Source organism: Gymnoscopelus braueri (genome assembly GCF_963280865.1).
Source record: "Gymnoscopelus braueri genome assembly, chromosome: 7".
NCBI lineage: Eukaryota > Metazoa > Chordata > Actinopteri > Myctophiformes > Myctophidae > Gymnoscopelus > Gymnoscopelus braueri.
In genome coordinates this window covers 56055356-56082368 of record NC_137608.1, presented here as the reverse complement: position 1 = coordinate 56082368, position 27013 = coordinate 56055356, and the positions used below count along the sequence as shown (strand labels likewise).

The following is a 27013-nucleotide window of genomic DNA, read 5'->3' as shown; positions in this document are numbered from 1 at the left end:
CATCACAGAATACACTGTCAACAGTATTATCTATAGGAATAGAATACACTGTTAATATTACAGTACAGCCTCTGTACAAGAATGATAGTCAGTGTTTATGCAGTACATCTGCATTGACAATACTTTTTTTTTCCATAACAGTAAAACAACCATTTACTTAATTTACATCATGCCGGTTACACACTATAGTATACAGAGACAACTTTCCATGTGTCTATCACTTCCCTGTTCTTGCTCAACTTTAATGTCTCGATAACTAGATAGATCTTAGTACATTTTCTTGATAGTTTTCCTTGACAGTGAGTGAACTGTCTAATTTATTGTAATAATCTGTACTTACAGACTTGTTGACTGTGACCTCAGGGAGACACACCTTGGGGTTGTGGCTTCAGCTCTCAGCTCTAATCCTTCCCATTTGAGAGAGTTGGACCTGAGTAAGAACCGCCTGCAGGTCTCAGACCTGGAACTGATTTGTTCTGGACTGAAGAGTCCACATTGTATCCTGGAGATTCTAAGGTCAGACTAATTTACCATAATGATTTGGATCAGTTATGTTTTATTATGTTTATATAATTAATTAATAATGTTATGAGATATTATTTGAAGAGAGTGGATACGGTTCATATCATGGTGACCCACATGGACTAAAATAGTGATGAGATACAGTGATGGTATGTAAGAGATACAACATTTAAAACTTGAACACCTCTGATTAAACTATGTAAGTGGTGAATGTGTTCTGTCAGATCATCATCCTCTGTTTTTTATTATATATATATTGATAATAACTATTATCAGAATCAGAATTAACTTAAAGGGACACTTTGCCGATTTTGAGAAAAAATCCTATTTTTATGAAGTCTAGGACCCATAAACATGATCCTGGTGTGTTTTTTGTGTTGTATCTGTGTTTTTAGATTTTTGATCCGTAAGACGATCTCCATAGCGTCAAATTACGTTTTCCGTAGGTTCTCACCTTATGTGACTGCATGACTGCAAGTGACTACAGCTGTAGTTCAAATCCAACCCACATGGCTCAAAGGACCGGCCCCTGAGGGTGTATCCCTAACATTTCGTACACCCTTCTTTCCCCACTCGGCCACTCCCATTAGCTGCGGCCAGCGGGCAACCCCCCTTGCAGAGTGAGGCATTACTTTACCTGAGTTATCTTCTGATAGTTGTACTTGAATGTTGACATGAAATCATAATCCTGTTTAGTGTTTCATAAGCGCAAGCGTGAAAAAAAAATACAGCGTGGAGTGGCGGCGCTGGTAAACAAACACCGTCGCGAAAGGCTAGGATCATAATACCAAGGATTCGACAGTGATGTCACTACTATGCGACACGGAAGTAGAACTGCATAAAGATACCAAGGATTTGTCAGTGATATGACATCACGAACGAATCCTTGGACATATATGTAACTAGATGAACGTGTGCAAGGTACACGTTCTTCAGCCAGTGTTGCCAGATATTGTGAGAGAAATAAGCAACCAGGTCTATGAAAACAAGCCCAAAAGAAGATAACTAGGCCAAGAGCACTTTACCTAGACATGGGATATTATATATTTGAAAATTGCCGATCTACAAGCTCACAACGCTTCGCGACCCATTGTGAGCTTGTAGATCTGCTATTTACAAAAAAATCTTGAGGGGGAAAAAGTGCAAAATGTGGAATATTTTTGACACATATTTGTTAGGGGCTCCCTGGCACAAATTATAATTTCAGATGGGGGTCTGTGGAAAAATACATGAACATGTTTGAGAACCACTGGTTCAACAATCAAAACATTTGGAAACAAGCCCAAATATCAACTACATTTTAGAAAGAAGCCGCTTATAATAAGCAGACATGGCAACACTGGCATTCTGTTTGTATGTTGTTGTTGGGTATCACACCCACATGCAACCCACAAGGAGGGGCAGTGCACCAAAGCATTATGGTCATTGTAGTAATGCAGCAGTCCAGTCAAACCCTAGTCAAACACACAGATTTCATTATTTTTCTGGCCATAGGGTGCCAATTTTAAATTGTGCTATTGTTATCTACTACAAATACTATTACCATTGAGTGATTGCAGTTTCTTCCAAGGGTGAAATGCTCTTTTAAAGGTTTCATGACATTCAGTTTTACAACAGTGTATTTGTCATGGTCCTTCAAACATGTATAAAAAGTTTAAACTGAAGATTCCACTCTAGTGAGCCATTGCAGGTGTTTTTCTCTCACATTTCTAAAGCCTTTTCAACTGCAATGAAAAAATAAATCTTTGCCTGCGGGTGTCGCTGTTGAGGGATTTTGCCTGTCAATCATCACCTCTGCTCCGCCCCCCCCCCCCCAGGGAAAGGATAGGGGAGGGGCGAGGAGGGGAGTGGGCGGGATTAATGGCCTGTGACTTCACTATCCAAGGGCCAATCTCAGATTACTTTTCAGCCTAATTATTCAGAAAACCCCAGACCACAGAAAATCCACTGAATGTTCAAAGTTCTGTTTTTTGGGGTGTAATTGAGGTCATAAAACCCCCCAAAAAAAAGTAAAAAATAAGTGAAAATCAATGTCATATAACTTTAAATAAACAGTTTTATTGTCACATCACAGGTAAATCATTGGGGGGAATTTTGGTGCAGGCTCCATCATTTCATAGTTTTTTTAAGAAAGAAAGAAAGAAAGAAAGGGGCAGAGAGAGGGGGTGCAAGGAGAAAACAGAAAAAGAAACATCAAAGGTATCTACATAAACACACATAGATTATAAAAGCAACACACAGGCTTTTAACATGAGGTTAAAAATTAAGGTGCAAAAAGTAGCAGTGCAACGTCTGGTCCACAAAGGAAAGTAGTCTGCATAGGGGACATGCATTCATCCAACATGAAGGAGAAACAGTCTGGTGACAGGCGGTGTTTAGGCCTTTAGGTAGCCAGGTGGAAGATGTTCAGAAATATGGTGGTCTTGTCTTAGATACTGTAGTAGACCTACTTGCCTAGCCACAGTCGTTGTAGTCAGGATGAACAATTTGTGGCTGGGGTGATTCTTCTTCTTCTTTCGTGTATCAGCGTTATTTTTCCAGCTCTGTGTCGCGCAGCCACACCCTCATCTCTGGTCCCACTTGGATTAAGCCGGCCTCTACAGGGGACAGGTGGTGATTATTTGGTCAGAAGTCTGCTCAAGCTCCCCGCAGTCACATGCTTTGCTGTCCGCCAGGCCTCACTTCTTCATAGACGATTTGAAGCAGTACCTACCAGTACGTAGGTGGTTTAGCAGGGTCCATTGTCGGCGTGGTAGATCTTCTCCTTCAACTTCATCTCCCAGGTCTGTGATGTAATGATAAAGATGTGTAGGCCCAGCCGACTCCGACTCCTGTTTCCAGGATGTCGCCAGCCATGCTTTTGTAGACAGGGCCTCAGGGATAGAACTAAGCATCTCTTTTGCCGCCTTATTGTTGGGATGGTGGAACTTGAGTCTGCTTGGAGGCACTGCCTTAGTTGTAGTCTCATGCAGGATGTGGTGAATGTCCTTGATGATACGTTGAGCTTTGACTACGCACTGCTTCTCATACAGCTCCTGGAGGGAGTGAAGCTCATCTCCCATATGCACTCGGCCACCTGCACCACCCGCTGTAGTTTTTTTTTTTGTGGTGCAGTTCCCATACCAGGCAGTTACACAGCCTGACAGAACACTTATGGAGCTGTTGTAGTACAGCTTGAGGATGAGGGGTCCCGTTCCAAACTTCTTCAGTTGACGAAAGCACTATAGTTGCTGCTGAGCCTTTTACATCACATGTTTGGTGTGTGTGTCCCACTTCAGTTGGATTGATTGATTGAATACTTTATTAGACAGAAATAGTCCTAGGGACCTGTTTCCATTGTGGTCTTATGAGCTCCTCCTCGATGTGCACGCTGAGGAACTTCAACTTCCTGACTCTTTCCACTGCAATAATTAGTCAACTTGAAGTTCTTGGAGAGGAGCAACAATGGTGGACGTTTTGAAGCCTGCGGGGGCCACAGCCTGGGAGAGGTTGAAATGTTCGTAAAAACTCCCACCAGCTGGTCTGCACATGCCTTTAGAACACGGCCCCTGATCTGCCGCTGGCTAATCTCCCAAGAACAGATTCAGAGCTGCGCTACTGAATCTGTCAGGAGCCCCATTCAGAACGTGTCAACATTGGCCTACAAGTGGGCGTGCCTTAGATCAGGAAGTAGGCCGCGCTTTACCAAATCAAATCTAGTGGGCGGGATTTACATCTGTGCGTTCGCTTCCCACTGGACACAAACCCAAACTCATTTAACAATAGCGTCCTCGAAGCCGACAAAACCACAAAAAGTTAGTAACATTTTAACTTGTTCTTCCATCATAGAAATTATAACCAAAATAATCCATGTTCCATGGGAGAAATGTCGTTAGTGTTCTGTGGAGAAATATTGTTAGTGTTCTGTGGAGAAATGTTAGTGGGAATGAAATAGGCGCACCACCGGAAGAGGATGGCTGAGGGCAGACCAAACAGGCCTATTTCCTGTACCCACGTACTCCTGATATCGCCAGTGTTTAACTGATCTTCCATTTTTACCCTGAACTCTAAGCTCTCCTAAAGGTGCTCTTGAGGGCGGTGCGAGTGTGTCCCTCATTGCCCGGTCTGGAAGCGGCATCACGTACGTGTTGTGTGGTGCGTTACTCGCTGTTGATTCAGTTTCTGGTAGGGATAAATAAATGCAAACTGACCTTTTGGAATTTAACATGATGAGTATATAAATAAATGACTTTTAGGAACTACGGTATGTCATCGATGCACTTACTGATAAAACCAGTGACTGAGTCTGATGTGTTGACATTACCTCCTTTTCAACGACCAGCTCTCTTTTAAGTCTCTGCTTGTAGGCCGATAGCAGTTGGATAGAGCAGTGATCAGAGTTTCCAAGCGGTGGTCGTTGAAGAGCTTTATAAGCATCTTGGAAGGGGGTATAACCGTATCAATCAAGCATATGTTCTCCATGACAGGGATAAACAAGGCCAATCGCTAGATTGTCTGCTAGCTGATGTTTTCCAATGTTTTCTAATAATCCAATCATACTCAAGAGCACGCTTACGCACATTAATTGTTATCATTAGAGTTCTCAACAGGCCTGAAAATTGTTATCCAATCTGAACAGACCCGGGTGAGTTGAAACCTGGGCCCCACTACTGGATTTGTATTCTATTTATATTTTTTTATAAATGTTTTCATCTGGTGTTTGATTCTTCATTTAGGCTGGCTAACTGCTGGTCGTCAGAGAGATGCTGTGAAGTTCTGTTCTCAGCTCTCAGATCTAATCCCTCCCTCCATCTGAGAGAAGTGGACCTGACTCTTAACATGGTGAATGATTCAGCACTGAAGATGATGCTCTCTGCTGGACTGGAGAAGTGAGTAGACTTATTCCATAGACGGTCAGAAAACAAGAGTCGGCCTGCCATTATCTTTTCCACCTGTTATTCCTGTGTTGCCGAAAAATCTGTCTCTCCAAGAAGCCTTCTCTGAACCCCCCATGATTGTATTTTTGCGCAGTCAGAACCTCAGATACCACCTGGTTGAAGTCTGATGTACCCCCTCCCGATATGTCTTCTCAACGCAAATTGACACTCATCCCCAATGCTAATTATAACTGTCGCTCTTGTGCTCAATGCAACTTCACCCACAACTGCCATTATTTCAAACAGCCCCATTCCGGCAAAAAGGTTCTGATTAAGGTGTAAATACATGTACCACCAATGGTGTTATTTACCTGTTAACCTGCCCGTTTGGCAAGGCCTATCTAGGCATGACTAAACAGGACCTCAAAGTCTGTATTGTAGAGCCATAAGGTGCCATAAGGTGTTACAAAATATCCAGCTTGTGCGTACTTTGTAGAGGCCAATCACCCTGTGTCCTCGTTGCGTTATATCGGCATCGAAAAGGTTACTATCCCTAGAAGAGGGGGGATATGGGAACCTTACTTCTAAAACGAGAGGCTTCATGGATTTATTGTCTTATAACGGTGTCACCTATGGGTCTTAATATTCGTTTTTGGTCGGCTGCACTCAGGCTGCACTCGGTTCCATTCGGTTTCACTCAAACTCGCCACCTGATTGGCCAACCTTCGCTGTCACTCACAGAACAATGAGCGAGGACGCTGATAGGACTGTCCATGTTATGAGCTGAAGAGAAACGCCCCATACAGGCGTGTAGGCGAGACTCACTCCTGAAAACAAATGAAAATGAGTTTTCCGGAGGGAGGGGTTTACCCAGGCTATTATGCCCATGTTATAAAAATATTTGACGTTTCTAACCGCTCTCCTCCAAGCCGTGTGTCGGTGAGTTTGTCCGGAGGGCTGTCTGGTCCAGATGTTAGGAACACTGTGGTTTCAGGTAATGGAGATGTGTTAGACAATTAGACATTGACGCATTGTTGCTCTACTTCCTACAGTGTGAAACATGGTGGAGAAGATTGGCTTATTTCTCAGTGCATTAAAAAACGTGAGTATCTGTCCATCTTTGTTAATATTGACATGTTATACAATGTTTTATACTCTGTTGGCCCCTCCATGGATGCTGTCCTGATAACTCTTCAGGAGAGCTTCCACGGAATTCAGGCGAGTTGTTCTGGTCTTAGCCTTGTGCTTAACACCAGCCAGACTAAGTTCATGTGGTTTGACAGAAACAGTGGCTGCGGTTACATGGACATCATGTATTCATTCAGAATGAACTGATTCCGAATAAGAGATTCTTAATCTGTTCCACTCACCTGTTTACATGGGACCTGACTAAAAGTATTCCTCGTTTACATGACCCAAAGCATTCCTTTCGGAATATAACTTTTGACATGCGCAAAGTGGCCTACGCCCGGGCATGGACCAGGGGCCGCCCGGCTCCACTACCCGGGACGGAGCTTCCCCTAGTGGGCATGGGAGGAGGCAATAGCCCCCTTGTGCCTCCGTGGTGGAGGTCTGTCGGTCGTAGGCAGGCTGGGAAGCAACGCACCGACTCCTGGCCAGGCAGCGTTGTATGCGGTGCAAGCCTGCGTTCCTTTGTTATCGCCGTTGTAATGCGAAAGTAGCAGATCTACAAGTTCAGACCAGTTTCTTTTTTGTATTGGTACCAGACACGGTAAAACTTAGACTAGCCTAAGCCTATACTACTTGTCACATTTCTCATGTAGGTACGATGACGTCATCGCGCATTTGCACATGGTCATTATAATAATAAATAATAATACATAAACACCGGACCGCTCATGGTCATTATAATAATACATGGAGAGAGAGAGAGAGAGAGCAACACTTACAGTCTATGAAACAAGGCACGCTCATTTATGGCAAAAGTACAAAAGTATTGGCATCAAAATATACTTAAAGTAGCTTTGAAACATGCTGTAACTCATTCACTGTGACGAAAACCCTCTTTCTGCACCGAGTAGCACACACGGGTTGAATGCGGGGTCTGCCGTCCTAAAATACAATCGCGATGGCTGAGAGTTGGAGTCAGTCAATATGTGAGAATTTCCATTGACAGATTGATAGGTTGGTGACCAAGGGAGCTCTCAATCCCTTTATCATTCTGCCATTTTTGTTGTCACCAATTCTCCTTACAGGACACATCACTACACATTGTATTTCTCTGTAAACTGACCTTCCCTTGAAACTAGATGCTTGTTTATGTGGTGTATTTTGTACAAGCGTGACAAAATAGTTGAAAGGAAGTTGAAAGGTCCAGACCAGTAATGTTCCTCAAGTTGATTTATTGGATAAAAACAGAGTACAGAGAACAAGAGTTAATCTACTGCGCCTTGCTGCTACATGGTGTGGCCGGAACAGAGCAGAAAGAAGGGACGGTATCTTTGTCCTCACAGTATGTTGTGTGTGTGTGTGTGTGTGTGTGTGTGTGTGTGTGTGTGTGTGTGTGTGTGTGTGTGTGTGTGTGTGTGTGTGTGTGTGTGTGTGTGTGTGTGTGTGCATGTGCATGTGCATGTGCTTAAGTAGGTTGTGCATGTGTGTCCATTGTGCATGAAACCTAGAGGTTAGCTAAGGTTAGGCATCTCTGGCAATCATCAGTAAACTGGACATCTGGACCTACTAAAGAATGTGCCTTATCTCCTTTCCATATCAACCTTAAGTCCTTGTCTCTGTGGATGTTCAAATTGGGCTCTATAAGTCCACAAATGTGTATCAAGATACCACATTTACAAAACACTCCTAGATCTCACTCCCCCCCTACCTCAGAATCAGAATCAGAATCAGAATGAATCTTTATTGTCACATCACATTACAAGTAAGTGGGTTAAATTCTTGGTTGTGCAGGCTCATCATTGCAGTTAAAAGATAGTCATCTCATAGAGAGAGAGGAGAAGCATAAAGTGCATAATATGACTAAACTACATATATAATATCTATAATAATGTGAGTGAGTGCATAAAAGTGTTTACAAGAAATGTCCCTTTTAAAGCACATTTCACAGTTCTGTGCAGTGTCACCAGACTTTAGTTTCTGTTCAGCAGCCGGATTGCTGCGGGGTAGAAACTGTTCAATAATCTGGTGGTACTGCTCGCCAGGCTCCTATACCGTTTGCCTGGCCGTGGATGCGGCAGCGGTTCGAACAGATTATGGCTGGGATGGTAAAAGTCCTTGATGATGTTTTCGGCCTTAGCCACACAACGCTTCTCGTGTATTCCCTGGAGGGGGGAAGCTCCCCTCCCACGATGCGCTGCGCTGTTCGCACCACTCTCGGCAGTGTTTTCGGTTCCGCTGCGGTGCAGTTCCCAAACCAGGCCGTGGTGCCGCTCGTCAGAACGCTCTCAATGGTGCTGTTATAGAACGCTCTGAGGATACGGGGTCTCACTCTGAACTTCTTCAGGCGTCTGAGGCAATATAGTCTTTGTTGGGCTTTTTTCACCACTTGTGTGGTGTGTGTGGCCCACTTCAGGTCCCTTGAGATGTGTATTCCAAGGAACTTGAAGTCGCAGACCTGCTCCACTGCAACACCGTTGATGTAAACGGGTGCGTGCACCCTCTCAGTCCTCCTAAAGTCCACTATCAGTTCCTTGGTCTTACCGACATTCAGAACGAGGCTGTTCTCCTGGCACCACTGTGTCAGTGCACCAACCTCAGCTCTGTAGGCCGTCTCGTCATTGTTGTCGATCAGGCCCACCACCGTCGTGTCGTCTGTGTACTTGATCAGGACGTTGGAGCTGTACGTGGCTGTACAGTCGTATGTGTACAGGGAATAGAGGAGAGGGCTCAGCACACAGCCCTGTGGGGCTCCTGTGTTGAGGGTCAGGGGGTCCGACGTGATGTTTCCCATGCTTACCACCTGACGTCGGCCCGACAGAAAGTCCAGAATCCAGCTGCACATGGTCGAGTGCAGGCCCAGGTCTTTGAGCTTTGCATCCAGTCTGGTTGGGATGATGGTATTAAAGGCAGAACTATAATCCACGATGAGCATCCGCACACATCTGTTCCTCCCCCTATCTAGGTGGGTGAGCGCAGAGTGTACAGCCAAGGCAACTGCGTCGTCAGTTGAACGGTTCTGACGATAGGCAAACTGCCATGGATCCAGCGTGGCAGGCAGCATGGAGCAGATGTAGTCTCTCACAAGTCGCTCGAAGCACTTACTGACAATCGGTGTAAGAGCGACCGGTCTCCAATCATTGAGGCACGTCACCTTGGAGTGCTTAGGAATCGGGACCACGATAGATGATTTGAAGCCGGAGGGGACCACAGCCTGGGAAAGGGAGAGATTGAAGATGTCTGTGAAGACTCCTGCCAGCTGGAATGCACATGCCTTTAGTACACGGCCCGGGATGCCATCCGGGCCGGCAGCTTTGCGTGTATTCACCCGCTGGAAGGCTCTGCGCACGTCAGCCTCTGAGATGGTTAGAGGGCTGGTGTCCGCAGGTGGTGCAGGCAGTGGCTGCTCTGTGCTTCCGGACTCAAACCGGGCGTAGAAGGTGTTCAACTCGCCAGGGAGGGAGGCAGAGGTAGTCTGGTTCACTATGTAATTTTGTTGGATTTTTTTGAAGATTTGCAAAACTATACATTTTTGGAAAGGTTATTGTCTAAGGAATCAGAAAATCAATGTTGCCATTTGCCCAGATGTGTATACGGCGGCCATATTGGCAATTACAAAATGGCCACCCTAAAATGTACGTTTTTTAATATCTCGGCCTCTAAATAAGCTGGAACATTGATTTTAACTGCTAAACCTACATTTTCAGGGTCAAGGAATCCAATGGTGCAAGTTATTATTTCATTTTTTTAATCATCCCATTGACATAATCCACCATATGGGTAAAAAACAGCACAGCCCAGGCAGTCAGTCAGATACTAACTGTTCTTTTTATTTATTTTAACTGTGAACTTTGGATGTTTGTGTAACCATATTAAACATCATGACATGTGTAATCATAGACAGTCTCTATGCATCATCATAATCATCATCATCATCATCATCACTTTCGTGCATCACAGCTTGGGAATCGTCATCGTTCTGGCACTGGCTGCTGCACTGACACATTTCAGTACAGGCTAAGTCCTTAGCTTTGCAGGAACATCTGCCAGAAGAACAGTCAGATTTACACTTGCATTGAACCATCTCAAGGATGGCCTTTGGAGCTGGGAGGACCTCTGTGGTCGTTGGTTTCAGCATGCCATCCAAGTGTTTGAAGTACCCATTTTGCAGGGGATCCAGCTGTGGATCCTGCAGAGCAATGGCTGCTTGTGCCCATGCCCTTGTTTGGACATGGACTCTCAAGATGTGCTGCTTCAGAGCTCCAGGTGTTGGAGGGAGCTTGTCACTTTCTGCCCTGTGTTTGCAGAACAGATGCCATCGCAGTTCAGGGATTGTCTTGATGTTGATACCCTTGTGTTGACAGCTCCAGTGTTGACAGCATTCCTTCTGTCACTTCTGCTTCATCCAAAAGCACTCCAGACCCAACTTTTCCCAGCCCGGATATATGGAACAGGCGTGCGGACGCCGAGGACGGGCCGACGGCAGGCGAGAGAGAGGCCTCCGGTCGGACACGGCCGGGCGGCCTGGCACCCTGGAGGTCCTCGGCGAGCCCAGGACGATCTGGGCTCGGCAGTGGCCCCCTCCTTTGAAATTCTCTCCCGGGACTATCGGCAACCTTTCCCAGCCCGGATATATGGACCAGCATGCGGACGCTGAGGACGAAACGCAGGCAGGCCGCCCCAGATTGCGGGCCTGCCGGCGGCCGCTAGTCGCTGCACTGTGACCCGGGAACCAGGCCGCCCCGAAGGCCGTGGAACCCACTACGTTCTGACCGATTGGCACTCGTAGCCCGCCTCTTGCAAGGGCCCCGCCGGCACCTTGTGTGCTTCGGCGGACGCTGCTTGCAGCCTGCGGGCCCAACCAGGCACGGAGGGACCACGTGCGGAGAGGCCCCGGCCTGTCCTCCGCACTCCTCCGCGGCCGACACCGGCCTAACGAGACCGAGACGCCCCGTCTGCCCTAGTTGCCCTGCCACGGACCGTCCGAGGGCCCCCGCGGTCGGCCTCGCCTCGAGCCCCATCACGGGGCTCGGCAAGGAGATCCGTTTGCCACAGGGGCGCGCTCCGGAGACTCGTTTCTCAAACCCTGCGTGTGTCGCGTACTCCGGCGACCGACCAAACAGCTGCGAAACTGGCCATGGGCGCCGATCCCCCGTAACATCCTGTCGACCTGGGTAGAGGGCAAAGGAGGATGTGGCGACCGTCGCAGTGCGCGCCACCGGGAGCTCCCGCCGCCCCTCTCACGGGGGGCCTTGGCGGTCTCCGCGGACCGGCAACCCCACGGTGCGCGCCTCAGCTGGGCGCGCTCTCCGCGGCGGAACAGGAGGCCTACCTGGTTGATCCTGCCAGTAGCATATGCTTGTCTCAAAGATTAAGCCATGCATGTCTAAGTACAAACGGCTTGTACAGTGAAACTGCGAAAGGCTCATTAAATCAGTTATGGTTCCTTTGATCGCTCCTCAGTTACTTGGATAACTGTGGTAATTCTAGACCTAATACATGCAAACGGGCGCTGACCTTCGGGGATGCGTGCATTAATCAGATCCTAAACCCTCGCGGCGCGGCGCTCTCGGGCGCCGTGTCGTCCGCTTTGGTGACTCTGGATAAACTCGGGCAGATCGCCCGCCCTCCGTGGCGGCGATGTGTCATTCGAGTGTCTGCCCTATCAACTTTCGATGGTACGCTACGTGCTTACCATGGTGACCACGGATAACGGGGAATCAGGGTTCGATTCCGGAGAGGGAGCCTGAGAAACGGCTACCACATCCAAGGAAGGCAGCAGGCGCGCAAATTACCCACTCCCGGCACGGTGAGGTAGTGACGAAAAATAGCAATCCAGGACTCTTTGGAGGCCCTGTAATTGGAATGAGTGGACTTTAAATCCTTTGACGAGGAGCCATTGGAGGGCAAGTCTGGTGCCAGCAGCCGCGATAATTCCAGCTCCAATAGCTTTAATATCTTAAAGTTGCTACAGTTAAAAAGCTCCTAGTTGGATCTCGGGATCGAGCTGACAGTCCGACGCCAGTCGAGTCACCGTCCGTCCCTGTCCCTGCCTTCCGGCGCCCCCCCCGATGCTCTGAGTGTCCTGCTTGGGGTCCGGAGCGTTTACTTTGAAAAAAATAGTGTTCTAAGCAGGCCTGAGTCGCCTGAATACCGCAGCTAGGAATAATGGAATAGGACCCTGGTTATTTTTTTTACTTCCTTGTTAACTTAAAACTTAAAAATTCTGTATCTAGGCTCCTGAGTACTTTTTTTTTCTCAATGAAACATCTGAAATAACTCTGGCATTCAATGTGTTAACTACTTTCGCGGCCCCGTGTGGTTGGCGACTAACTTCTTAGAGGGACAAGTGGCGTTCAGCCACACGAGAAGGAGCAATAACTGGTCTGTGATGCCCTTAGATGTCCGGGGCCGAAATTATTCCCCATGAACGAGGAATTCCCAGTAAGCGCAAGTCACCAGCTCGCGTTGATTAAGTCCCTGCCCTTTGTACACACCGCCCGTCGCTACTACCGATCGGATGGCTTAGTGAGGTCCTCGGACGGGCCCCGCCGGAGTCGGTCACGGCCCCGGCGGAGCGCTCGGAAGACGCCCGAACATGACTATCTAGAGGAAGTAAAAGTCGTAACAAGGTTTCCGTAGGTGAACCTGCGGAAGGATCATTACCGTTCTGTCCGGCACCCTCGCGCGGGGGTCTGGAATGCCTGAACATGCCACAACATAAAATAATTAACAAATACAGTCTGAGGGCAATGATTACTGGCCTTTTGTACAGTCACTGCAAATAAAATGCTTGCAACGGGAAGTACTTGGTGTGTGGATCTACTCTCAAGTATAGTGTAAGCTACACTTTTTGATTCAGCACCCATCCTAGTAGTATTGGGATGTGCATGTCTTTGTAATAATTTCCGCAATTAATATCAGCCACAGTTTGATCATTTTGGACACACTTATGGAAGCTTAGAGTAGCAATAATACAAAAACAAAAATGTCTTTAAAAGTATCAGTGGTAAGTTAACATTTTATTTAATTTGAATGAGCAAGTGAAACATGTTTTTAGGAACAGCTGGAATATGAATTGATAAATGATTTTCTTATTTCAAAGATATTGCAAGAAAACAACCATATCTGGTCATTTTGGACTCAGTCATGCATCTAAGGGTTAATGTTGTAAAGTTTTGTAGCTTTATAATTACCACCATTGGATTCCTCGACACTGAAAATGTAGGTTTAGGAGTTAAAATCAATGTTCCAGCTTATTTAGAGGCCGAGATATTAAAAAACATACATTTTATGGTGGCCATTTTGTAATTGCCAATATGGCCGCCATATACACATCTGGGCAAATGGCAACATTGATTTTCTGATTCCTTAGACAATAACCTTACCAAAAATGTATAGTTTTGCAAATCTTCAAAAAAATCCAACAACATTTTAAATCAAAGCATAAGGAACCAGACTAAGGGGGTCTCTGCAGATTTAGTTCTCCCTCTTTAGTCTGTGACAGCACGCAGCCCCTGCCATATGCTCCTCACATCCCCACTCACAAACTGGGCCTCCAGCTTGGTTGCGTAATCCCTCTTGGCTTTCCTGATGGTTCTCAGGAGTGCCGCACGGGTGTCCCCCAGATTCCCAGATCTGAAGGCGATGTTGCGTGCATGGAGAACAGCTCGTACCTCGCTGTTAATCCATGGTTTCTCGTTGGGGAAAATCCGAACTGACTTTTTCCGAATGTTCAGACCAAATCTGTATCTCTTTTTTGCAGATGGGCTCTCGTTTCAGCCTCTGCCTATAGGCAGGCAAAAGCTGAATGGCGCTCTGGTCCGATTTTCCAAAAGGAGGACGTAGGAGGGATTTGTAGGCGCCTGGAAAGGTGGTATAGCAGTGATCCAATATGCTATCACCTCTGGTATTGCAGGTGATGTGCTGGTGGAACTTGGGGAGAACCTTCTTAAGCTTTGCTTTATTAAAGTCTCCGGCCACCACAAAGACACATTCTGGCTGAGCAGTCTCTTTTTCACTGATGACTTTGTGCAGCTCGCCCAGTGCTGTGTCTATACTGGCTCTTGGATGGATGTAGACACCAATAAAAATCACAGCACTGAACTCTCTGGGAAGCCAGAATGGTCTGAGTTGAATCATGATATATTCCACGTCTGGACAACAGAGGGAGCCAATGATCTGTGCATCAGAACACCAGGAGTCCATGACGTAGACACAGACTCCTCCCCCTTTTTCCTTCCCGGTCAGCTGTTTCGACCTGTCAACACGGAAGTGAGAGTAGCCAGGGAGCTCCATCGCTGAATCGGGGACCGCAGCGTCCAGCCACGTCTCAGTGAGACAAACAATTCCAGTGTTCCTTGTCTCTCCCTGAAACCGCATCCGCGCTTGTAGTTCTGTCATTTTGTTGTCCAGCGAGTTGACGTTGGCGAGGAGTATCGATGGCAATGGGAGCCTACCCGCACGGTTCCTCGCCCGTACCAGTATCCCCGCGCGTCTGCCTCGGTACCTTCCTCTCCGGAGTTTCCTCCGACGCCGTCTCGGTGGCGCCGCTACCGCACCGGTGATCCAGGGGTCCCCCCCGCTGAGAAGCCGTGAGGAGGATCCGTCCCGTGGAACTCTGGTAAGTGAGCGATCGCAGATCTGATCTGTAAAAGCGTGTGCCTATCTTAGCTTTCCAAGCTTTGTTTGGTCGTATTCTGGTTCATCATTTCGTGTCCGGGTAGCTCAGTCGGTAGAGCCTTCAAACCACAAGGTCGTGGGTTCGATCCCGGTCACCGCCAACTCAGTGCATGAGTAGCACGGCTTGGGTGCGGTAAACGGTGCGGTAAGTACTGGGAGCTGAGGATAGGTGTGGCGCTCCACCTCAGCAATCCATCTCCCAGGGGTCTAGCTCATTGTAACGGGAACAGACTCCCGCGTGTTACTCGGCTGACACCGACAATAAGCCACCTCCCGACCTACTTCATGTCGCAAAATCGGGGCGTTTCGAGAATATTTAAGGGCGTGTTATTTAAATGACGCTCGTTTTCAGACGTCAGATTTATCAAAGCTCCGTCCAAATGTACGCTAGGATTGACTGTATAGGATCACTTCATAAATGTCACTTGGACTTTGGTGTAAGGCGAAATAGAGGCAAAAATATAAGCCGTTTTTTATTGATAAATGAGGGCCGATGTCAGAGTAAGATCTATACACAACAGCTTGGCACCTCTTCCTCATGCTGGTCACCAACCTAGCCACATGTTGCTGTGGGATGGCATCCCATTCCTCAACCAGTATTTGTTGCAAGTCAGCCAACGTGGTTCTGTTGGTCACTCTAGCACGTACAGCACACCCAAGCTGATCCCACAAGTGTTAATTGGGTTGAGGTCTAAAATACACTTTTAGGCCAGAAAATAAAATATTTCACTCGAAGGAAAAATCTGGTCAATAGAAAATTTCCATTGACCAGATCTGGCCAAAAAGTGTATTTTAGACGTGAGGTGGGGGGCTCAGAGTGTTCCCACTAAGTAGAGTAGGCTCTCAGCATCTTAAAACCGTCTTTGTTTTGGTGAGTAGCAAAAGTATATATATATTTTTTTTACACACACAGATCTTTAACCCATGGAAATTCTAAAAACAGGACAGAGTGCTGGTGTTGGGAGGCTGGCTAGGAGGGTCTTAACGCTGTCTAAGTCTGTGTGTCTGTCTGTCTGTCTGTGTGTCTGTCTGTCTGTCTGTCTGTCTGTCTGTCTGTGTGTCTGTCTGTCTGTCTGTCTGTCTGTCTGTCTGTCTGTCTGTCTGTCTGTCTGTCTGTCTGTCTGTCTGTGTACTGTATCTGTCTGCCTGTCTAACTGTCTGTCTGCTATTACAGATTAGATATCTGTAATAGCAATTTATTGCATGTACCTGTGTGTTTAAGACTCGTATTTAGACTACTATCCTTTGTGTGGATGTATGCAAATAGATTGAGCCTGTCAGAAATTGCAAAAGTAAATGATGTCTTACTCATGGTGGTTTTTAGGAACACAATGTAGTGGTAGTTCTATTTTCAATACTCCGCTCTAGGTCTCGCTATGGGAGAGCAACCCCTGGCGTGAACACATAAGCATTTTCTTGATGCACTTCCAGGCAAAAGTCCATTTGGCTGGATTCTGATTCGCTCCCCTGACCGGAGGTACCGCCCTCCACCTATGTAATCAGGGGGTGGATCTTCACTCCCCTGTGCTGCCCCCAGTGGGTCTGAGGGCACACTCCACCAGGGGTCTCTATTCAGGACATCTGTGATGCAGCTAGCTGGGCTTTGGCCTTAACCTTTACCAGGTTCTACAGTCTGGATGTCACTGCGCCCCTTGTGGCGCATACGATCCTGAGTGTCACTTCCAGGCATTGACATGCCTTGGGCTGGTAAAACTCAAGAGAACTTCGGGATTACAATCAGGGAGTTTATCAAATCTCTCCCATAGCGAGACCTAGAGCGGAGTATTGAATATAGAACTATAGGCTACTACCGTAACCCCGGTTCTATGAAATAAGAAACGAGAGGTCTCGTAAAGACCCCCTTCTTGTTTAAAGGCAGACGAGAAGAGGAAGTCTTAATTCCTTAAGTGAAGATCCGCCCCCTGACTCTGGGTGCGTTCGGAAATTGCGCACCGGAGCACACTTGCCTATTAGTTTGTATTGGCCAGTGCGCTCAGTGCTGTATTTCTGAACGCACCCTATATAGGCGGAGGGCGGTACCTCCAGTCAGGGGAGCGAATCAGAATCCAGCCAAATGGACTTTTGCCTGGAAGTGCATCAAGAAAATGCTTCTGTGTTCACGCCAGGGGGCGCTCTCGGCCAAAAAGAAGGAAAGCTGCTGTGGCTAAAATGTTAAGATGTAGTAGGAAATGTAGTTTTATATCAACCACATAATATCTAAGTTGAAGGCTCGGAAAGACGCCTACATTAGAGCTCTGATCAACAGTCTGGGGCAAGTTTCGGGGCAAGTGGAGTGATCGTGTGTTGACCAACCCCGGACATATTTTGGAGGTCATTTCAATTATAGTAGTAGGATATCTAAAATGTATATAGCGCTTTTCTGAGTACCCAAAGACGCTTTACATGGGGGGCATGAGAAAACAACAAAGAAAAACAACTTTATTAGTAAGGAAAAAACACTAAGAAAAGGCTAAGACTAAGGAATAAAATCAATAAAAACAAAAGAGATAGGGTCATCTCTTGTAGATAAGATAATTTAAAACGAAAATAGCAGATCTACAAGCTCACAACGGCTCACATCTTGTGGCGCATGGGCCTAATTTACTGTACGAGTATAGGAGCACAAAGAGAGACTCAATTAATTAATTAATTCTTATTTTTGCCATCAAAATATTAAGTCGGGTGTGACCACCTCCAGCCATAGTCAGTTTTGTTCATAACTCAACATTTGTTTTGGGCACAGGCCGGCTGTAACCTCATCACAGACACAATACTGTAATTTTAGCAGTCCAGTCGGTAGATATTCCTTGTTCGTCGTTCAGTAGGCATGTAACTCCATAGCTGTCACTCTTAACACACATACTGACCACAGTATTGTCGCGCAGACTTCCACTTTGTTTACTTTTTGGCTTCCTTGTTGCTGGTTTTCTCTCCCTCCATTTACGCGTGCTTCAGAATCCCACCGCACTCTATCCGGAGCGATGCGTCCAACCACGCCCGCACACCGTCCTGAGTGTTTGCTATGAGAACAGGCTAGTTATATATCAAGGCAAAGACGCAACGCAATTATTATATTTACACTTACTTATATCACATAAACGCCAGGTTGCCACTCTTAGTTATTTCAAATCGCCTTTTAAAACACCCTTCTGTTTGCTGCTGCCTTTAACAGTTATTAATTCTGGACGTTTTTCCTATGAATGGAACTTTAGTTAACTGTTTACTGTAACTGTACATATTATCTATTTTCGATGACCCAGAAGACAATGATCAGGCACCTTAGCATGGTACTTGACTGTACTTCATTCATTGAAGTACTTCAATAACAATAACTGCAATAGCAGAAAGATGACCAGAAGACAATGATGAGGCACTGAATTAGAATAATTATGGTGATTCACCTCTATGCTTTCACTTGTAGAACTTGTAGTTCTTTTCTAACTGTATACATCCATGCATGTATGTTGATGATTCAAAATAAACATTTATTGCAAACCTTTTCATCATCCACCTTTGTGCAATAATCCCGAACAGAGCTACACTATTGTAGAACTGCCAGCTATACTCTAGAAGGCTACTGTAAATGTACATCAATCATAGCCTCTCAAACCCAGATACATTGCTACGAAGCGTAATGTGAGTCGCCTACCTACCCAAAATAACAGACACACAAGCTATCAATGGACCGCGTCATGGCGTGTCGACGGTTTACAGATCTGTTCTTTTCTGACAGCATAAACAATGAGGCGTGAAGGAGTATACAACACTAAGCATTTTGGAAACCAAATAAGCCTGTAAAGCCTCTAACATTACATTACATGGTCAACAACATAGACATGTAACTTGCTTGTAGGCAGTGGTTCTCAATGCCTCGCGAGCTTGTAGATCTGCTATTGTCACAATATTTATCTGTGGAACCGAGTCAAACAAAATAGGGGTCCCCAGTTCAAATATGATTATTTTGGGGGGTGAACACATACGCACGCACGTACGCACGCACACGCGGGCACGCATGCGGGCACGCACGTACTTACACGGAACCAACGTGAATGAAGCAAGTGAAAACAAACAGAGCAAACACACACGTGTGTGAATGTGTGTGTTTGCTCTGTTTGTTTTCACTTGTGGGGTGGTCACAAATAAGGTCTATGAAATCTAGGTCTATGAAAACAAGCCCAAAAGAAGCGACTAGGCTACGGCTATTTGAAAATAGCCAATCTACAAGCTCACATAGCTGCGTTTACATGGACCTTTCTAATCGGGTTAAAACAAGATTAAAAATCAATCCGATTAAAATGCTCATGTATACACCTAAATAAACCCGATCAAGCCCAACCCGATTCAAATTCTAATCGGGTGCAGAGGGGTGGTCTAGACCTTTTCATAACCCGATCAAAAGGACATTTCTTCCATGTATACACCTTAACCCGATTAGTATCTGATTACGTTCTTTCTTTTAACGTAAGTGAAAGTATTAATACTGCAATGTAGAAGTAAGTACTCTGTTACAAGTAAAAGTCCGGAATTAAAAATGTACTTGAATAAAGTACAAAAGCGTTGGTATCAAAATGTACTTAAAGTACCAAAAATAAAAGTACTAAAATGTTTGAAAATAGCAGATCCAATAAAGTGGTTAATGCTGTTTTATAATGTTTTATAATGTAATAATGTATATCTGCAAAGTAACTACTAACTAAAGTTTTCAAATAATTCTTTGTGGAGTAAAAGTACAATATTTGCCTCTGATGTGTAGTGGAGTTGAAGTAAAAGTATATAGACAATTGAAAATACTGTAAAATAAAGTAAAAGTACCTCAAAATTGTACGTAAGTGCAGTACTTAAGTAAATGTACTTAGATACTTTACACCACTGCGAGCGGTGAATACGAACTGGTAACGAGCGGACAACGGGTCTATTATTTGACGGCCGGGTCTGGTTGGTATGTTGATATAATCACGGGTGACAGGTTTTTCTATGGATCTGATTATTGCCGGACGGGCGGGTGCGGGTTGTCAAAATTGGACCTGTGCAATACTCTGGTGTGTGTGTGTGTGTGTGTGTGTGTGTGTGTGTGTGTGTGTGTGTGTGTGTGTGTGTGTGTGTGTGTGTGTGTGTGTGTGTGTGTGTGTGTGTGTGTGTGTGTGTGAGCCTATATGTGGGGACTGACCATCAACAGCTGATTTCACATTAATCTAGTATATTTGTAAAGTGCTGATTATGGGTGTGCTGAGAGGGTTGACCAGCTGGTTGTGTGGACTTCTACAAGAGGGTATAAAGGAGCTAGGACACACTTGTAGAGGAGGACCTGGGAAGCATGCATGCTGCTTCTCTGTAACCTGATGATGACTACAAATAAAGAATGGATTGATCCCTAAAGATGCAAGCGTGCATTTTCCTTCTCTGCTGAATCTTATTAACCCATTAAAACCTGAGGCGATTCTTTAAAAAAAATCTAAATCCTAACAGTTTTTTGAAAAAAATATAAAACATATTTTTTCACGATTTTTTCAAAAATAGCAGATCTGCAAGCTCGTAGCGCGGCACTCGGTGCCGCGCTATGAGCTTGTAGATCTGCTATTTTTGAATAGCCAAAGACATCTAAAGTGACACAGATGCGTTCCAGGTATCAATGGGTTAAGTAACATAGAAAGCTGCATTTACTGTGTGTGTGTGTGTGTGTGTGTGTGTGTGTGTGTGTGTGTGTGTGTGTGTGTGTGTGTGTGTGTGTGTCACTCAGCGAAGGATGTTTTTAATGTTTACTGTGTTGTTTTCTCATCAGATTTCCATCGTCTTACACCACTGGACACAAACACAGCACACAAACACCTCTCTCTGTCTGAGAATAACAGGAAGGTGACATTGAGGGGATCGGGTCAGGATCCTCCTGATCATCCTGACAGGTTTGATAGATGTCATCAGGTTCTGTGTACAGAGGGTCTGCCTGAACACTGTTACTGGGAGGTAGAGTGGGGTGGAGGGGTTGAGATAGCAGTGACTTACAGAGGAATCAATAGGAAAGGAACTGGTGTTGACTGCAGGCTTGGAGACAATGACAAGTCCTGGATTCTGAACTGTGGAGGTGACCGTTATTATGTCAGACACAATAGAAAGAAGACTGTCCTCCCTCTCCTTCCCTCTGGCAGCAGCAGAGTAGCAGTGTATCTGGACTGGCCTTTTGGGACTCTGCATTTCTATGAGGTCTCCTCAGACTCACTGACACACCTGTACACCTTCCAGAACACATTCACTGAACCTCTCTATGCTGGGTTCAAGTTCTGGTCCTTCTCCTCCTCCTGCTCAGTGTGTCTGTGTGAGCAGAGATAGAGTCAGAGATGTGAGGAGGATGTCAGGTCACCATGGTTACTCAGCATGTTTGAGTGAGTCTAGATTGTCATGGCTACCACTGTTGCCTAGTATAGTGGATACTTTGACACCAGCAAAGTCTGACACAATAGAACTCCTGTATAGGGGTCCCTGGTCAAAAATATGTTCAGATGGGGTCCTTGACAGGAAGAAGTTTAATCCTATGAAATAAAAATATGTGTAAATGAGACCCCCCCCCCCCAACAAAAAAGGAAGAAAAGAAAAGAGAAAATATATAATAAACAAGTCTCCTTTCCTTTGCATCAGTCATCACCACAGCTTTAGATCTGAGATTATATTAGATTATATTAGATCAGATTATATTAGATTCGATTTGATTTTAGATCAGATCAGAGTAACTTAAATCAGACAGCGCTGCTCAAACCTCCGCTCCACACATGTATAAACATGTATCATAAATTCTGTCCGTCAACACTGATGATGATGATGTAAATATCACAGTATCATACTTGTGTCTCTTATGTAAACACATCTACTCTATTATTTGATATGTGATGGTTTTATATTTGATATTTGACACAATAGACAGAGGAACAGTGTATATTTGATCATGTAATTATCACAGTATCATTGTTGTTTCTTATATATAAACCTGTATACTGAACCCCTTAAACCCTGTTGACTTTACTGACTGGGGTCCCACAGGGTCCTGTACTTGGTCCCCTCCTTTTTTCCCCTCTACAGCAAAGAGGTGTAGTAAATGTCTACATTCATTCATTAATGACATTCAAATCATTCATTGTTCATCTATTGATTCGTTATTAGATCATTCTTTCCTCAGTCATTGTTATTTTGTTTTTATTTGCAAATTCATTCTATATGATTCTCATTCCTCAGATGTTATTGTATGATCATCTGTAGAAGTTTAATTGTTTAATAAATGGATTCTTAAAAGTCTGATATTGTTCTTTTGTATTTAATATTCATAGTGTTGTCATGACAACATGGCCTCAGCTCATTGGTCATGGTTGTTATTTCATGATTACAAATATAGTGTAATCAGATGCTATTTCATTTCAAATATAATACATATCAAAACATGTTGTTCCATGGACCCCCAGAAGCAAAGAGTTAAGAGTTGAGTAAAAAAACAAACAAACATCCAAAGCACACATTTTCAAGATGTATCAAAAAAGCAGATCTACAAGCTCATATCGCAACACGAAGTGACGCGCTATGAGCTTGTAGATCTGCTATTTTTTAATAGCCAAAGTATAAACCCCCACTTTGAGAACCAATGTGCTATATAACTAAATCTAAAATGACACAGATGCTTTCCCGGTTTTAATGGTTAAGGCCATAACTGAATTGTCTAGTAGTCATTTTGTAGAGGTATTTCAAGTCCAAACCTCTATTCCATGGTAAAGGCCCAGGGTGTCATGACTCGCTTCATTTCCAAATAAAAGGTGCTGAGAAGAATTGTCTTTTAACAAAAAAATATTTAATGATTCCAAAAAAGTGTCACAATAATAAACAAAATGAAAAATTCCAAAAATACCTTTCCTATAAATAAATGCGGTCAAAAACTGTGTGCCTCCTAGACCTCACCAAACATTTTCCATTGTCCTGAATTCCAGTGAAGTCACCTTCTTCAAGCCAAACCTTATCCTGTCTGTAGGTGAGCTTTTCACAATAAAATCCAAAGAATACCACAACCTGTTCATGAACAACATGGAAATAGGCTTTTAACCTGAAAGGAAAAAGGAAATGCCAAAGGCTTACTAGATCGACATGACATGTTCCAAAACTAAGGGTTACTTACGTAACCCCGGTTTTGTAAATTGCGAACGAGTTGTTCACATATGGGAACAGCGCCCTCTGGCGGTGATAACAGAAGCTTCACATTAACTCCCTCAGGGCCAAACCTAATTTTGGCCCGATGGGTCTTCCGTCGCTTTCCGGTAGCCCCCTCCCGAAGGTATTATAGGCGACCGGAATGCGGAAGTCGTTCTCTTGATACACCAGCTTCCTTCTGCCTACGGTGAAGCAAAAAGAAGGGTGTTTCTGTGAACAACTCGTTCGCAATTTACAAAACCGGGGTTACGTAAGTAACCCTTAGTTTTGCTACATTGCTCTCTCGTTGTTCACATATGGGAGATATAAACCCCCGGAATGTATCTACAAACAAGATACCACAAAAACCTGCCCCAGCGCCTGGGCGCCAGGGCCACGCCCCCCCTGGGACGTGACCCCCTGGCGCCCAAGCCCCCCCAGACCCACCGGGTCTGGGGAAACCCCCAGACCCACCGGGTCTGGGGTAAGGAACAGGAAAAGAAGTGGGGCCCTGACAGACCTAAGTCTGCCTCATAACTAAAAGCAGGCACAGCCTGTCTATTCTAGTGGGGGGAGGGCCCTGACAGACCGAAGTCCGCCTTATTCATCTAAGGCCCAGACGTCGGCCAATCATACACTAAATTACAGGGGCATGAACAGATCCTACGGCCGTTCTATGCACCTACCCACCTTCAGGTGGAGGCCACACCCAGGACAGCGTGCGCCAGGGAAGACGCCGCCACGTCCAGGCTGTAGAACGCAGCGAAAGTCGAGGGAGACGCCCAACTCGCTGCCGTGCAGACGTCCTGAATGGAAACCCCTCTGCAGAGGGCCCATGACGTCGATACACCCCTAGTAGAGTGCGCTCTCAGTCCGTCAGGCACTGGGGCTCCCCTACTAGTGTACGCCAAGCGAATAGCCTCCACAATCCAACGGGAAAGCGTAGACTTAGCCACCGCTTTTCCCCCAGGCCCAGGGCCCAGGGAAACGAACAGCTGGCCGGGTCGGTCCCGGGCCGCAGTCCTCTGGACATACAGCCGCAAGGCCCTCACTGGACAGATACAGTGCAGCCTCCGATCCTCCTCTGAGGCAAACGGAGGCGGATGAAAAGCAACCAGCACGGTCGGTGTCACCACCGCCAGGTGGTTCTTAGGGATGGACGCCGGGTTGGGTTTAAGAACAACCCTACCGTTATCACCAGCGAACCTCATGCACTCCGGAACTACCGATAGGGCATGCATATCGCTCACCCGTTTCGCTGTTGTCAGCGCAACCAAGAGCACCGTCTTGAGCGTGAGGAACCTAGGTTCCACCGTCTCCAGTGGTTCAAAAGGAGGACGAGAGAGTGAGTCGAGCACCAGGACCAAGTCCCACGTGGGAAACAAAGCCCTGGAGACAGGGTGTTCCCGCAGGGCACCCTTCATGAACTGGCACACCATTGGTTGTTTTCCCACGGTTTTCCTACCGAAACCAACATGGTTGGCCGAGATGGCCGCCAGGTATACTTTGATTGTGGAGAAGGCGTTTCCCAGATCCAACCTATCCTGTAGGAAGGTCAGGATGTCTGGGACCGAAGCCTGGAAAGGGACCACAACCGGGGACCGGTCCAGGCACCACTCCTCGAACACACCCCACTTAGCTCCATAAACGGACCTAGTGGAGTGTGCCCTAGCGGCCTGAATAGTCGCTACCACCCTAGGTGGAAGCCCGGCTGCAGTCAAATTTTCCCTCTCACGGGCCAAACCCACAGATCTAGGTCTGCGGGCCTGGGATGATGAATCTCGCCCCCCGCCTGCTGTAGCAGGTCCTCCCGCAGCGGGAGGGGCCAAGGCCGCTCGTATAGGAGGGGAGCTATCTCCGACCTCCAGGTGCCCCATGCTGGAGCCACCAGCAGCACCGTGAGGTCCCGGAGCCTGATCCGTTCCAGAGTAGGGTGGATCAGCTCCATCGGAGGGAACGCATAAAGTAGCCCCCTCGGCCACTCGTGCGCCAGGGCGTCCAACCCCAGCGGAGCCTGGCCTTTCATTGAGAAAAACAGCGAGCATTTCGCGTTCTCCTCTGATGCAAACAGGTCCACCCTGGGCCGCCCGAACCTGACCCAGATCTGGTTCGCGACCGCGGGGTGCAGAGACCATTCTGAAGCCTGAGTCTTGCCTCTGGACAGAAGATCGGCTCCCCTGTTCAGAAGACCAGGGACATGAGAGGCGTGGATTGACTCCAAGTGCGTGCTGCACCATAGTATCAGCCTCCGTGCCAACCCGTCCAAGGTAGGAGACTTCAGGCCTCCTTGCTTGTTTATGTAGGCCATGGTCGTAGTGTTGTCCGTCTTGACCAAAACGTGACAACCGCTGATGCGGGGTCTGAAGTGCTTTAACGCCAAAAAGACCGCCATCAGCTCCAGGTAGTTGATGTGGGCCGCCCTCATACTGCGGTCCCACACACCCCTGGCCATTCTGCCCTCGAAGGTGGCGCCCCAACCTGTCAGACTGGCGTCGGTGGTTATCATCTTCCTGGAGATGATCCTCCCCATTGGAACGCCCTCTGACAGGAAGGAGACTACTTTCCATTGTTGGAGGGACTGTATGCACGCTGCGGACACCGTTACCCGGCGAAAACCCTGAGTTACCGGGACCCCGAGGGAGCCCACCCATCTCTGAAAAGGGCGCATGTGCAATCTGCCCAGGCGTATCAAGGAAATGGCCGAGGCCATGAGCCCCGCCGCCCTCATGCAGATTTTGTACTGGACCTTGCGTCCCAGTTGAAACATGGCTAAACATCTCAGAAAGGAAACTCTCCTCTCCTGAGACAAACGAGCCCTGAGAGAGACCGCGTCCAGCTCGATACCTATGAAAGTAGCGCGACGGGACGGCGTGAGCACGCACTTCTCGAAGTTCAGTGTGAACCCTAGGGAGGTCAGGTGCGACACCACTGTACTGGTGTGATGACATGCCTCCTGATACGAGTCCCCACTCAGTAGCCAGTCGTCGATGTAACTCGCGATGCGAATACCCCTCTGCCTCAGGGGAGCTATCGCTGCCTGAGTACATTTGACGAACACCCTGGGACTTAGTGACATTCCAAACGGGAGGACCAGGTATTCGTACACATGACCCTCGAATTCGAACCGCAGGAATTTCCTGTGCGGTGGATAAATAGGGACGTGAAAGTAAGCGTCCTTGAGATCTATTGAGCTCCACCAGTCGCCCTGACGGACCGAGCGTAGTAACGCCGCCGCCGTCAGCATTTTGAACTGAAAAGTTTTCAAATACCTGTTGAGAGCTCGTAGATCCATGATGGGACGTAATCCCCCCCCTTTCTTCTTGACCAGGAAGTATCTCGAGTAGAAACCGAGCCGGCTTTCTCCTGGTAACACTTCCCGTACGGCGTTCTTGCGTAATAGGGAGGCTATCTCCTCTCGTAACGTCAGCGCCGCTTGACCACTCGCTCGTGACAAAAGTACTTTGTCGGACATGGGTGGTTTTGTGGAAAACTGCAGCCTGTACCCCTTTGCTATTGTACGAAGCACCCAGGGGTTGGCGTTGCATTCTTTCCAACGCTCGATGTGTAGTGTTAAAGGATTGGGGGGGACTGTTATTGTATTCGTACTCACATGAGCCGCCATCTTGGCTGCACTCGTTGGCATGGCTACCGTGCTTGTTGTTACATTC

At 46.6% G+C, this 27013-nt stretch overlaps 1 protein-coding gene across 1 annotated transcript in view; it reads left to right on the top strand.

Moving 5' to 3' along the window:
- Positions 1-22451, top strand: part of LOC308089515 (protein NLRC3-like) — a 67476-nt gene extending 45025 nt beyond the window's left edge. The window contains exons 11-14 of the mRNA XM_080434287.1: positions 343-516; positions 5238-5390; positions 6431-6480; positions 20968-22451. Of these exons, the coding sequence (XP_080290413.1) occupies positions 343-516; positions 5238-5390; positions 6431-6480; positions 20968-21512 (922 nt within the window). The 3' untranslated portion in view covers positions 21513-22451. The remainder of the gene's footprint in view (positions 1-342; positions 517-5237; positions 5391-6430; positions 6481-20967) is intronic.
- The last annotated feature ends 4562 nt before the right edge of the window (positions 22452-27013 follow it).